This window comes from Carettochelys insculpta, chromosome 16 (assembly GCF_033958435.1).
Source record: "Carettochelys insculpta isolate YL-2023 chromosome 16, ASM3395843v1, whole genome shotgun sequence".
Lineage (NCBI taxonomy): Eukaryota > Metazoa > Chordata > Testudines > Carettochelyidae > Carettochelys > Carettochelys insculpta.
The window spans coordinates 21,394,883-21,408,601 of NC_134152.1; the positions used below are offsets into that span (position 1 = coordinate 21,394,883).

Consider the following 13,719-nt stretch of genomic DNA (forward strand, 5'->3'; position numbering starts at 1 on the left):
ACCAGGCAGGTTTTCCAGTCCCTTGGTCTTATAGTGAACAACCAAAAATCAACATTTGAGCCCACTCAGAACATTGAGGTCATCGATGCTCGACTCAATGCCGTTATGGAACAGGCTTATCTGCCGCTTCAGTGTTTTCAAGCCATCCAGACTCTTGTTGATATTGTTCTGCATAGTCCAACCGCCGAAGTGGTTACTTGTTTACAACCCATGGGCCCCGTGGCGGCCACGACTTATGTGGTTTCCCATGCAAGACTGCACTTTCAGTACATCCAGCACTGGATAAAAGACATTGGTTAAAAGACAGAAAACAAAGGGTTGGAATAAATGGTAAATTTTCACAATGGAGGGGGGTAACTAGTGGTGTTCCCCAGGGGTCAGTCCTGGGACCGATCCTGTTCAACTTGTTCATCAATGATCTAGAAAATGAGGTAAGCAGTGAGGTGGCAAAGTTTGCAGATGATACCAAGTTGTTCAGGACAGTCAAAAGCAAAAGGGATTGTGAAGAACTACAAAAAGATCTCAGCAAACTGAGTGATTGGGCAGCAAAATGGCAAATGAAATTTAATGTGGGTAAGTGTAAGGCAATGCATGTTGGAAAAAATAACCCAAATTACACGTACTACATGATGGGGTCAAATTTAGCTACGACAGATCAGGAAAGGGATCTTGGAGTTATAGTGGATAGTTCTCTGAAGACATCCACGCAGTGTGCAGCGGCAGTTAGTAAGGCAAATAGGATGTTAGGAATTATTAAAAAAGGGATCGATAATAAGACAAAAGATATCATACTTCCCCTATATAAAACTATGGTACGCCCACATCTCGAGTACTGCGTGCAGATGTGGTCTCCTCACCTCAAAAAAGATATATTGGCATTAGAAAAGGTTCAGAAAAGGGCAACTAAGATGATTAGGGGCTTGGAAAGGGTCCCATATGGGGAGAGGCTAGAGAGACTGGGACTTTTCAGTTTGGAAAAAAGGCGATTGAGGGGCGATATGATAGAGGTATATAAAATCATGAATGGTGTGGAGAAAGTGAATATAGAAAAATTATTTACCTTTTCCCATAATACAAGAACTAGGGGACACCAAATGAAATTGATGGGTAGTAGGTTCAAAACTAATAAAAGGAAATTTTTCTTCACACAGCGCACAGTCAACCTGTGGAACTCCTTGCCCGAGGAGGCTGTGAAGGCCAGGACTCTATTATCGTTTAAAAAAGAGCTTGATAAATTTTTGCAGGTCAGGTCCATAAATGGCTATTAGCCAGGGATAAAGTATGGTGCCCTAGCCTTCATAACAAGGGCAGGAGATGGATGGCAGGAGATAAATCACTTGTCTTCTGTTCTCCTTCTCTGGGGCACCTGGCATTGGCCACCGTCATCAGATGGGATGCTGGGCTTGATGGACCTTTGGTCTGACCCAGTATGGCCATTCTTATGTTCTTATGTTCTTATGGATAACATCTGTCTACAGGCCCAAAAAAATATCACATACTCAAAGTGGTAGCTTCACCAGCCTATGTTCAAAAATCCTTGCAATGGTGGACAGATCAGAACCTTCTATTCGGTGTTCCCTTCCATCAACCACAGCCCTCATTCCACATTACAATGGATGCCTCCCTCCTGGGATGAGGAGCCCATATGGACAAAATGTCAGTCCAAGGTTGGTGGTCCTCCATATAAATCTTCTAGAATTCAGGGTATTCTTCAATGCGTGCAAACACTTCCAACAATACATTCACAACACAATAGTAAAGATTCTCACAGACATCATCATCACAATGTATTACATCAATTGCTAGGGAGGAGCATGATCCTGTCCCCTTTGTGCAGAAACAATCTGCCTCTGAAATTGGTGCATTCAACACAACATCACTGACAGCATCATACTTACCGGGTACCAGCAACGTTGCCACCGACTCTCTCAGTCAGCACTTTGCGCTGGATCCCAAATGGGAGATTCACAGTGACATACTTCTCCGCATCTTTCGCCACTGGGGAGTCCCCCACATAGACCTTTTCGCTACCTACAAGAAGAAGAAATGTCATTACTGTTGCTCCAGAGCAGGACTGGGCCTGGGCTCCCTGGGCAATGCTTTCCTCCTCAACTGGAAGGGACCACTCCCCTATGCCTTCCCTTCAGCAGTACTCATACCAGAAGTCCTGCAGAAGCCCACCGCGGAAGGGGACAGGTTAATCTTAGTGGTGCCTGCATGGGCTTGTCAGCACTGGTTTCCGTTCCTACAGAGGATGTCTCCGTACCCGTCTTGCCCCCTTCTAAACCTCGTAGACCTCGTAACAGAGAACTGGAGATCCCTATTACACCCCCAGACTCACATTCCACCTCACAGCCTGGTTCCTAATTGGCTCAGTGCCTCCGAGGACCTCTGTTACGCATAACTCAAAGACATACTAATACAAAGCAGATGGCACAACGCTCAAGCTGCTTACCTTTCAAAAGGGAAAAGATTTGCATCTTGGTGTTACCTTCCACACGTGGACCTGAACACTGCTCCTTTGCACAAAATCCTTGACTATGTACTTGCACCTGAAACAAGATGGTCTAGCACTAGCTTCCCCAAGAGTACACCTCGCTGCAATTTTGGCCTTCAGACATTCCATTGAAGGTACCTCAGTGTTTGCCCACCCAGTTACCAAACGTTTCCTCAGGGGCTCGCCAACCTCAACCCCCCTTGGAGACCCATTCCCTCACCATGGAATCTGGATCTACTGATCAAATCACTCTAGACCACTGCTGAACCTATGGCAACCATCTCCTTCCAAATGCTTACTCTCAAAACAGTCTTCCTCCTAGTCATAACATCTGCATGCAGAGTTAGTGAACTGGCAGCCCTGATGGCAGTTTCACCATATACAGTTTTTAACAAGGACAGTGTCATACTAAGGCCTCACCTAGCCTTCATCCTCAAAGTCTCCTCTGAGTTTCACATGAATGAGCCAATTATATTAACATCATTCTACCCTAGACCGCATGCTTCACTCAATGATGCAGTGCTCCATCTTCTGGATGTTCGCAGGGCCCTGGCCTTTTACACTGATAGGACTAGATCATTCTGCAAAACAGACAAATAGTTTTCATTGCCAACCGATCTAAAGGTGAAACAATATCCTCTCAGTGAGTAGCAAATCTCCTCACTGCATGCATTACATAGGTTATTCCGTGTGTCAGACAGCACTCCAGGGTCATCTGAGGGCACACTCCACAAGAGCAGTGACAGGATCAACGGCTTTCCTCAAGGGTGTCTCACTCCGGGACATTTGCCGCACGGCTACGTGGTCATCCCAGGAGATGTTCGTCAAACACTATGCAGTTCACTAGCAGCTAGTGGCTAATGCTCCACTGGCATCTGCAGTACTTTCAACTACAACAACCTCTTAACTCTGGGACCCTCTTTCCAGGGTGTCAGGGTACTGCTATTCAGACACCACTTGAAGAAAGGGAGGTTACTCACCTCGGTGCAGTAATGATCAATTCTTCCAGATGCATATCCCCACGGGCGCTCTACAACCCGCCCTCCTCCCCACTGCGGAATTTTTCTTCTCTTTACCTCCTTCAGGTGCCATGATGGAGCTGAGAATGGGCTTGAGCCAGACTGCCCTTGTGGCAAAAAGGTGCAAACACTGAGGGTGCCATTCGCGCATGCATGTTCCAGCTGACTAGAGCGATGAAAAGCCTCCAATTTACGGGGTTGGGATGAGTCGAACACCTACAGTGGTAGGACCCATGAGTACACCCATCTCAAAGAACGATTGTTAGTGCACCAAGGTGAGTAACCTCCCTTTATGTGCACCAAGGCATGTGCAGATGTGCACCACTCATAGAATCTCTCCTGGGCAGCCACCCAAGCTCTCAGCTTACAGGGAATGCTAGTAGTGGCAGTGGCATGCGACCCCATGTATCCTTCATGCTTCATCTTTTTTCGGAGGGGACATCCCCCTTTCCAGGTCCACTGCTCTGGAAACCATGTGGGCATATGGTCACTCATGTGTACTCCTTTTGTTTCCCCATCATTTTCTGCAGGGAAGCAAAGAAATCTGTGGCAGGACCTGAATTCTGAGTAGCAAAGTATTCCCCCAGGAATAAAAGTTTATGGAAAAAAGTCAGAGCAAACCATGTGATCAGGTCTCCTCCACTAAGCTTTTCATGCACAGAACTCTCACAGGATTCAGAAAGCTTGCATGATTAGGTCCACAGAGCCTGAGCCTGCAAGAATTTACATATGTGGTTTACTTTATTACTCTTACTACTAGGATTAGCCTATTTAACTTTGTGCATTGAATTATCCCAGTGTATAAAACTAGACATGTCTTTGCTGGACAGGGGCACAGTTATTCATTTATCAGAGGGGTAGCCATGTTAGTCTGGATCTGTAACAGCAACGAAGGGTCCTGTGGCACCTTATAGACTAACAGAAAAGTTCTGAGCGTGAGCTTTCGTGAGCAAAGACTCACTTTTCTGTTAGTCTATAAGGTGCCACAGGACCCTTCGTTGCAGTTATTCATTTCTAACTTTTGTAAAATCCATTGAAAGCACGTGTAATTTCCTGTTCTGAAAGAGTATGACTACTTTGTTCTCAGCTGAAAATATGGTGTGGTTTCGTTTTTTTTTTTTTAAATTTGTATTTTCAGAACAGATGTCAAAGCAAGTGCTCGGACTCAATACGCTTCGCACTAGACAGCAACGAAAATTCAGCAGTGCAGATTGGACTTCCTTGTAGATGCTAGTGATGCCTATGGAAGCCAGCCCAATGAAAGCAAACACAACATCATGTTACCTTAAATGTGGCCAAGATTTTTCAAACTGTTACCACTAAAATTCAAGCACTTAGTAAAAGTATGTACAGTATCTTATATGAAATTCATTGAGCACAGGAGTAATCCAGATCCAGTGAAGACCTGATCCTGAAGCGAGTGGTAAAACTCACACTGCCTTCCATGGTACAGGATCAGTCTTTTTGACAGTTTCTTCAGGGCTAAAACTGACTCGGAAACATTGATATTTTATTCCCATAACATTTTAACATCATTTTACTTATCTTATTCTTTCCCCACAAAGCAAACAAACCATTTAAAAATGGTTAAAATTAATTTGTAGCTTTAGATTTAAAACAGATTTGGCAGATAAGTTTTCTGCTTAAATTTTACAGCCTTGTTAGTATAATTCTGAAATGGTGAAGAAGTTCCTTATTCTGAGAACCAGCAGCATTTAATATAAGCCTAAGCAATTTAAAGAAGGGCTTTATGAGTCCATCTTATTTTCACTCTTAAGTTACCATAGAAAAATAACACCTAAAGTTTTAGTAATTCATCCTTTTAAAAAGTAATTTTAGATACAGAGGCATTGTTCATTACAGGAATAACTTGTAACTTTACATCAGAACAAAGCTATTGTTACACAAAGTTTGGAGGGGTTTTTATAACAAAGATCGATAGTCTCAGATGGGATCAGACTCAGGTGGCTAAGCTCCTCAACTGCTGTGGCAATACTGCTATTTTTAGCATGCTAGTTTGAACAGAATTAGCATGGGTCTCCTCAAAGTGAAATTTACAACTTTCGTCTCCAATGCAGACATACTCTCAGATCCTGTATTAAGTTTGCAGTGCCAGCATTAGGGAATTTTAAAAGCTTTTTCCCTAAAACCTGTGTATTCAAATTATTTCAAGCAAATGATATTTTACAAGCTGAAGAAAAAATAAATATAAATAATAAAGAGACAGGATTCTGGCTGACGTAGGTTGGCCTTGAAATGTGCAATAAGATTATTTTTTAGAAATGTCCATACACTAGATAAGAATCAAATTGTTTAATGCCTATTCACTTTTTAAAGACTAAACATTCCAAAATCCATTCATAAAGACATAGGATCTCTCTTATTAAAAGACTAACAATACATCAGAGGCTTGCATAAATACTTATTACTACTGTGTAATATGTTCCAGGTTATCCTCTATAGCACAGAATATACACGTACATACAACACACTGTAGAAAACTCTGAACAACAGAAGCACAGTCTTCAAATAACAAAATCTGGTAGAATATTTGTAAATGATTCTTTCATAGAAATATAATTCAGGCCTTTTATAAACAAGTAGTGCATTTAAGAGGTACCTGCATGTAAGAGTATAAAAGTGTCCAAATGTTGCATTTCAAAGTTGCTAATAATATGCTTTAAAATATGTACACCTGAGAGTTAAGAAAGAAAGGCACAACAGTCTGAACAAAATCTGAGTAACAGTACATTACAGTCATAAAATAAGGGTGAGCTCCTCAGCTGGTGTAAATTGGCTTAGCTCCATTTACTTCAGTTTCCCTAAGCTGATTTACACCAACTGCAGATCTGTCCTTAAGTGGCTCTTCCCCCAGTGCTCCAGATTCCTTTCTTTGTATTTTGCTTCTGAAAGACTTAAGAACCAAACTGCCAGCAGATCATACACAAGACCAACCAAAATAGCTGTTTCAAAGCAAAAAGCTCTAAGTCTACACACTAAAAATATTTAGGAAAACTAATTAAATTAATACAGATGTTATTTGTTCCCCACCAATGTGCTAATTCAGCCTGGAAACCTAGATGCACCCAAGACATCAGTTTGATAAGTAGTTAGTTGGAAAAGTGTACAAACAGCAATTCCTATTCTTCCCCCAGCTCTCTACTCCTACTGCATCATTTATAAACAGGTGAACTGATATTTCAAAATGTTTCTGGCCAAAGGGATTTCCTTGGCAATGTTTTAGCCCAAAGCAAGTTTTACAGCAATCTAACCGCCTTGAAAAATAGGGGATTAATGTAAACACTGACAATCTTAAACTCTAGCAGTCCTACCAGACAGTTTCAGTACAGAGAATCTGGTACACATCGGTTGAGGTCTCAGTGCTAAAAACACCTACACACGCTCTTAGCTTTAAGCACAAGTAGTCCCCCTGAAGCTGTAGGATTACTTGTGTTCTTAAATAAGCATGCACAAAATTGTTTGAAAGATCAAGGCCCTAGTTTGTGATTCAACTTTCAATGTACAGATTGTTCTGTTTGTTTCTGCAGTCCAGTGTTTCTGTAGGTCTCAGAAAGTCATAGCCCATCTCACATATAACTTGCTTTTGGAGGTTTTTCAACTGTGCTTCTGAGCTTCTGTTAGCTTTCTGATTAGGAACTGTTTGTCACGACTCTCCTAAAAAGACAGGAAAAAACCCACAATAAATATATTTGAAGAAAGATGCAGCTTCTCTAATGTATCTATATACAAGTCTGAGAAAAAGCTGGGGTCCATCCTTATATGCAGACACAGGCATGCCCTGCAAAGCTTAATAGTCACTGACTGAAGGTCTGTTGCACCCGCTAAGAAAAACCTTACTCCAGCCAGGCTAAAGCTCATCTCCAAAGAGTATGTTACTATGTATGGATGTATATTCATGCTTGCAAATACCCAAAGCTCTGGGCATGATTTGATTCTGTGTGTGATGTCTGAGCCCTATTCACTAGTAGTTTTTTAAATTAATTATTTTGGAGCTATTCCAAGTAGAACAGGCCCAATTTCATGCTACTGTAATTCAAATACATAACAATAACAGCAGCATATTAGCCATATTAATAAACACAGATTTGGGAACTCTGCTGAAAGTCAGATAGCACCATAATTTTGGCCTACTCCATCCATGTAGAGAGCAGTGATAATAAAATAGAATGGAATATTTATGGCTATCAATATTCCCCGCCAGTGTTCTCCACCCCGAGCAGAGAGAATTTTATGTAGATGTGATGTACAACATTGATCTAATGTATAACACATCACCTCCCTTGTTGACTGCACCGCTTAGAGGGAACGTAGATGGTAATTAGATTTATTCTCTGCTGGCAGCTAAGGAAGATCATACATAATATTCCCAAAGCAAATATTTGGCCTCAGATGGAACCAGTCACGTGATACCTCTTATTTTTCTGTCTTAATTATTTCTTTCCGAGATTAATCATTGAAGATCAGAAGGAATCATTAGATCATCTAGTCTGATCTCCTGTATCACATGGGGAACAGAATGTCCTGCAGTTACCAAGTACTACACACAGCAGCCTGTGGCTAGGTAAAGCATCCATCCCAGAAAGCCATTCCATCTTCATTTGAAGACATAAAGAGATGTTAAATATACAGAACAGGTTGCCTTATTTCTAATGTGAATTTTTTAGCTTTCAATTTCAGCAATTGGTTCTTATTATTCCTTTAAACGCTGCAAGATTCAAGAGCCTGTTAGAACCCTTGTGAAGGTACTTACATACTGTTGTTCTCCTTATACCTGGGTATCTAAGAGAGAAATAAAAAGGAGCAAGGAAACACTTGTTTCCTTGTGTGCCTGATTTCTAGCGCAACACAGCTGAAAAGCCTGAAGGGAAATTAAGAGAAATGAAGATGCTATATCAGATCTTACCATAATCAGTTGTTCCCTGAGCTGTTCAACGACCCGTTTATGTGCTCCAGCCAAAGCAATGAAATAGAACATAATGAGGCTACAAACAGGAAATCCATGTAACATGTTACCATCAGACACATGCCAACATACACAAAAAAACTATTCAGAAAAAAAAAAAAAAGATAGATGCACATCATACACCAAACTAAGCATTGTGATGTAAAACCCAAACTACTGAAGAATCAACATAGCAAAGGCTGAAGCAGCCTGCTGCAACATGACGGTTGAGGGATTTTGCTTGTCAGCAGGAAGAGGCACTCAGGGTGCATGGAAGGTGGAGCCTCTTATGGTTGTTTTGACATATGTACTGCTTCCGCCTTCGCGTACTCCAGACTTCTGTGTGGTTAGATGGCCTTTGTCCCCTCCCATGAACTATCAGTACCCTTCCACACCCTAAGGGAATGCTCCCTGACAAGCTGAGTTTGAACAAGTAGCTCTCCGATTTCCCTCTTCAGCAGTTTTTAGTCCTCAGTCTGTAGTCACATCAATTTTATATTATTTCCTGTGGTTTTGCTATAGATACTGCCCTTGTAAATGACTCAGAACGAGATTCACACTGTGAAAAGAGCAAAGGAGGCGACAGGAAACTGAATGCTGATGCTGTTTGCCTATCAGGCAACCGTAATGGTTTTTCTTCCAAACAATTACAATTTATGTACACCATATACTAGTAAACATGGTATAGGAAGTTAGTAAACTTATATTAAAAATATTCTGAGGATATGAAAATATAAAATTTAAAGTCCTGGGCGTACAAAACTGCAAGCCAAATTCAGCAAAGCATTCAAGCATGTGCTTAAATGAACCCTTCAAGAATCAGGGTCAGACGTGAACATTCAAATGTTCCTGATGGCTTTAGCAAGTGCAAAAGCTATAGTGACCCTCAGTGTACAAGTCTCTCAAGATCACAAAAAGTGAGATAAAATTAGATTCTATTTTATAGACTGGCCTAGCTGGAGGCCAAATAGCAACCATGACTTCAGCTTCCTAAACCAGAAAGCGAGAGGTGTGACATTTGTACAATTCTTGGGGGAAATTACCCATTGCTTACAACATGCCAGCATTCAGAATAGCTGGCAGCTTTTTGGGAAGAGAAGGAAGAAGCTGTGATGTTATCATCTGGACAGATAGGAGAGGAGAGAAGAATGCAAATAATGAAGAGAGACAAAAGCTGAAGCTTCTGACACATATGCTGAAGCCTATTGCCTCCCTGGGCAAATAAATTTGGATTTAATAAATATTCAACGTACACTTAATTAACAAAGAACCAAATCATACAACATAAGGACAAGAAAACTTAAAAAGCACCACTGCCCTGAGCAGCACTTACCAGATAACCATAAAGAAAGGCACTGCAAATGCTTCTGAAGCTATACCATTAAGGACTTTCTTCAGAGCTCTTGGAAACTCTTCTATTGTACATGGAACAACATCCCAGGACCGGTTAAAATTAATGAATGGCCCACACGCTTTAGAGGAGCGGATGCTGTTGGAAAGGCAACACAAAAGAGATGTCACACAGAAAGCTATAACAAGGCAAAAGGGGATCCCATTCTTATTTTTTTCCATAAGTCAAAGTGCACTTTGTTTATGTTAAAATGTATTTTAAAACAAAAAAAGCTATTAATGCACAAATAATTATTTACTTTTTAATTTGAAGCAGGTGTATTTCTTCTAACTTATATTTCCAAAACAGTTAATAACAGGTCTGGTTCTCTGTGGAGTGTGTATGTTCAGAGAGGTTTCTGCAGTCCAGAAAACTCATTGGCTGGGTCTACACTTGCCCCCAACTTTGAAGCAGGCATGGTAATCAGGGCTACGGGAGATTACTAATGAAGTGCTGCAGTGAACACACAGCACTTCATTAGGCTAATTCTCCCCTGCAGCAACTTCAAAGCATCAAACTTTGAAGTGCTGGCATGTGTAGCTGCAGGCACTTCAAAGCATTCACTGCAGCACTTCATTAGTAATCTCCCGTGGCCCTGATTACCATGCCCCTTCCAAGCTGGGGGCAAGTGTAGACAAGCCCGTGATGTTCCATATGGTATGATAAAATGAGTGAATGTGACACAAAGGGAATAGGAAAGATCATCCTTCATCTTTTTGTTGAGGTCCCTTCTCAATTCCTTTTTGAGGTCAAATGATTATTAAAGAGTGCAGAAACCATGGAGCTGTTGGCTTGTCTTAAGAATTCAGAAAAGCCAAAGGTTAACTGCTCTCTTTTAATCTTGAAAATCAGTGAAGTTTCTTGAGGAAAGCAGAGTCTGAGGCCATTGAAAACCAGAGAAGAGCCAAATTAAAAAAGAAAAGCTCTCTGGAAGGTTGGGAGAGAGGGGAGTAATTCAAACACTGGAAGCTACCAGCCCCATGAACCCTGTTAAGCTTCCTGAGTGGAAGCTAAACCTTGGAGAACTGGAAGGTGGACAAAATCTGGCTGGGAACCCGAGTTTTGATCTTGGGGTAATTCTGTCGAGAATGTTTCAGTACATGTCCCTTCCCAGAAAGGGGAGAACAAAACTTTTAGTCTTCTCCCACACCCCAGGGAGCGCACAAGCCTGACTTGTTTTATGAAAGCCAGACTCATCACTTGAGGCTTCCTGACTCAAGTTTAAAAAAAAAAACCCAACAACTTTAAAGCCAAATAATACAGTTTATAGGTATCAAACCATTATTTACTGTGTCATGCTGAGTCCCAAAGGAATAAAAGCCAATATAAGTCCAATCAACAGCACCACCAGGAAGAAGAAATTAGAGCTGGATGCTCTGAACGGCCTCGTTGAAGGTCTACATGTATGCATCAAACTTATCTGGAGGGGAAGAGGGTGGGAAACATGTCTCAAATGCTTCTTTTTCTAGTCCCTCAACATTTGTCCTAGCCTAACCCCTCCCCTCCTTTGACTCCAAATATTAAGAGCTCAATCCTACTCCCCTTGATGTTAATGGATTCTCAGGGGCTTAAGTCAGAATGTTTCACATTCCAGAAGAAGCCCAAATACCAACCACCATCTTGGAGTTACACCTCCCCAAGAGAAAGCCACTACAGCTGCTTTTAGAGACAGGGGCCTGATCCAGCCAGGGATCCCTAGAACTGCATACAGCACCACCGGCTGCCATGAGCTTCTGCCTCTGGGGAACATCCTCCAGGATTGAGACCTTAGGTTTCAAATCCAAAAGCCCCAAGAAGTCACATGTTAAAATGCCAGCATGGATTTGCTGTTCAAAAGCTGTTCTAAGCTGGCATGGTGAGATTTCACAACATCCGATGCAAGGGGCACACAAGATAGTGACACTTCTTACACAAGGTCTTAGATTTCCATTTTGTTGATTGATCTGAACGCATAGCACCTTTGCGATTCTTTTTATTGCTCTGAAGTCTCATTTTGGCAAATAAACCACAGGCAAGAAAGTGTGGTAAATTAATTGTACCACAAAGCAATAGTTTCCTATGAAGTGGACAAATAACTGGTGAACATGCCATTGAAGAGTCATTTTCTATAACCTCTCAAAGTTAAATATCCACTTTTGTTGTTTTTAAACAAAAAGACCTCCCCATAAAACCACCCCAAAGAAGAAACACGGTGCACTCATTTCTAGTACACTGATCCCTTAGTATTTCTAATTAATACTATATCTGTCTTATACCAGCACAAAAGCCACAGAGCAGTAAACCATTTACTTCCACTTACCACAAACCTTCATTACCTTTTTTATGTAAAAGACAATAAAATATTTTACAGTTGTTATAGCAGGAAGAAGTGGTGAATAAAAGGTCCCAATCCAGCAGATTGTCTGCCCATAAACAATTTCCAGTACATTCTCAGGAATTGCAAATTCCTGGAGCCCACACCACTGAATCACTTTCCAAGAGGAATAGGTAACAAGCAACCTAAAAAAACAAAAACAAAACAAAGCACTAGCTCTCAAGCAACAAGACTGACCTGAACTCCACAACTTTTTAAACATATATTCAGAGTAAGGAGAAAAGTAACACTGAAAGAACTAGACAAAACTTGTAACACAGTCTATATCTAGATTAAAGGGCTTTATTGACAAAACCCACGGAGCTTCCAGATTGCAAAGTGTGTTCTGTCGACAGTAAGTTGACAGAAACCAGCGCCGTTGTCAACAGCCGTACCCCGCTCACCACGAGGAAGAACACTGCTGCTGACAGGGCTCTGTCAACAAAAAGATCGGACTGGACGTTCCAGAAAGCCTTCTGTCAACAGAAAAGGCCTATGGGACACCACACAACCCTATCTGCTGTGGTTCAGGGTGGCCGTTTTGCCAATAGTGTGCCCAGGCAGCCTGGCCGCTCCCTGAGGACAGAGCAGATTGCTCTTTCAATCCACCTTGCGGTCTGGACGCAATCTGTCAACAGCAGTTTTGTCACTAGAAATGTTCCAACACAAACTTCTGCCAACAAACCCCTGTAATCTAGGCATAGCCCCAATGAAGTCTGAAAAGACAAAATTCCACTGGCAGGCAAATGTGCAATTGATTTTATTAAGCAATCTAGTAATTTTATCATTTCAGTTTTATTTTACATGGAAAATCTTGTGAGAACAGTAGAGAAATAGGAGTAATAGTAAAAGGAACATCTTAAATTGCCAGCAAAAGCCTGTTCACCCAGAGCAGGCACTTACTTTCTAGGAAAGTCAACAAACCCCGCCACAGCAAAAATTATTATGAAATCAAAAATCATCAGTTTATACATCTCCTGTCCAACTCGAGATTCCCAGCACTGAAAAAGAGGAAAAAACGGGATCAGAAGAACAAAAAGACACTGCACAGGTCTGTCAAAAAACCAAACTAACTTCAAAATCACTGCCATGATAGTGAACTCCTGGCAACGTTTGCAAGTTTGTATTAATTATTGCCTTACAATCCATAAACATTTTAAAGTATCAAATACGGTTCCCATTTGCATCAAATACGATAATGTTGTTGGGTCTGAGCCTCAGCTGGTCCAATGAGATACATCTGTCCCCCTAGCTCCAATGGAACTGAAATTTTGCTCTAAAAGAAAAACAAGCTGCACACAGATTTAAGAACTTTACTGATTTACACTGAGCTAACTGTCTCTCTCCCCAACTCTGAACAACCCACATCCTGACTTGCAGCCTATCACTAAAGAGGAGGCAGGTGACCATCAGCTCCCATTTGATGGAAGAGATATATAAGCAAAGAGAATTAATGCCACTCCTGGGAGACATTAAAGAGAAGGACAGGCTGAACCT

General features: G+C 41.4%; 1 protein-coding gene and 1 long non-coding RNA gene across 3 annotated transcripts in view; both read right to left on the reverse strand.

The window, feature by feature from the left end:
* Window positions 1-263: 263 nt before the first annotated feature.
* On the reverse strand, window positions 264-3,553 carry LOC142021742 (uncharacterized). The gene is made up of 3 exons (XR_012647763.1): window positions 2,918-3,553; window positions 1,899-2,031; window positions 264-278 (listed from the first exon to the last, which is right to left on the reverse strand). It is a non-coding gene; the product is annotated as an uncharacterized LOC142021742 (long non-coding RNA).
* A 3,503-nt stretch (window positions 3,554-7,056) lies between these two features.
* TMC7 (transmembrane channel like 7) overlaps window positions 7,057-13,719 on the reverse strand; it is a 29,861-nt gene continuing 23,198 nt past the window's right edge. Inside the window, exons 11-16 of one of the 2 annotated variants that reach the window (XM_075010740.1) lie at window positions 13,126-13,223; window positions 12,185-12,368; window positions 11,159-11,289; window positions 9,813-9,968; window positions 8,441-8,519; window positions 7,057-7,191 (exon numbers count right to left, since the gene is read on the reverse strand). In XM_075010740.1, coding sequence (XP_074866841.1) covers window positions 7,132-7,191; window positions 8,441-8,519; window positions 9,813-9,968; window positions 11,159-11,289; window positions 12,185-12,368; window positions 13,126-13,223 — 708 coding nt within the window. In that variant the 3' untranslated portion in view covers window positions 7,057-7,131. The remainder of the gene's footprint in view (window positions 7,192-8,440; window positions 8,520-9,812; window positions 9,969-11,158; window positions 11,290-12,184; window positions 12,369-13,125; window positions 13,224-13,719) is intronic. The other variant, XM_075010741.1, reaches the window with a different exon arrangement.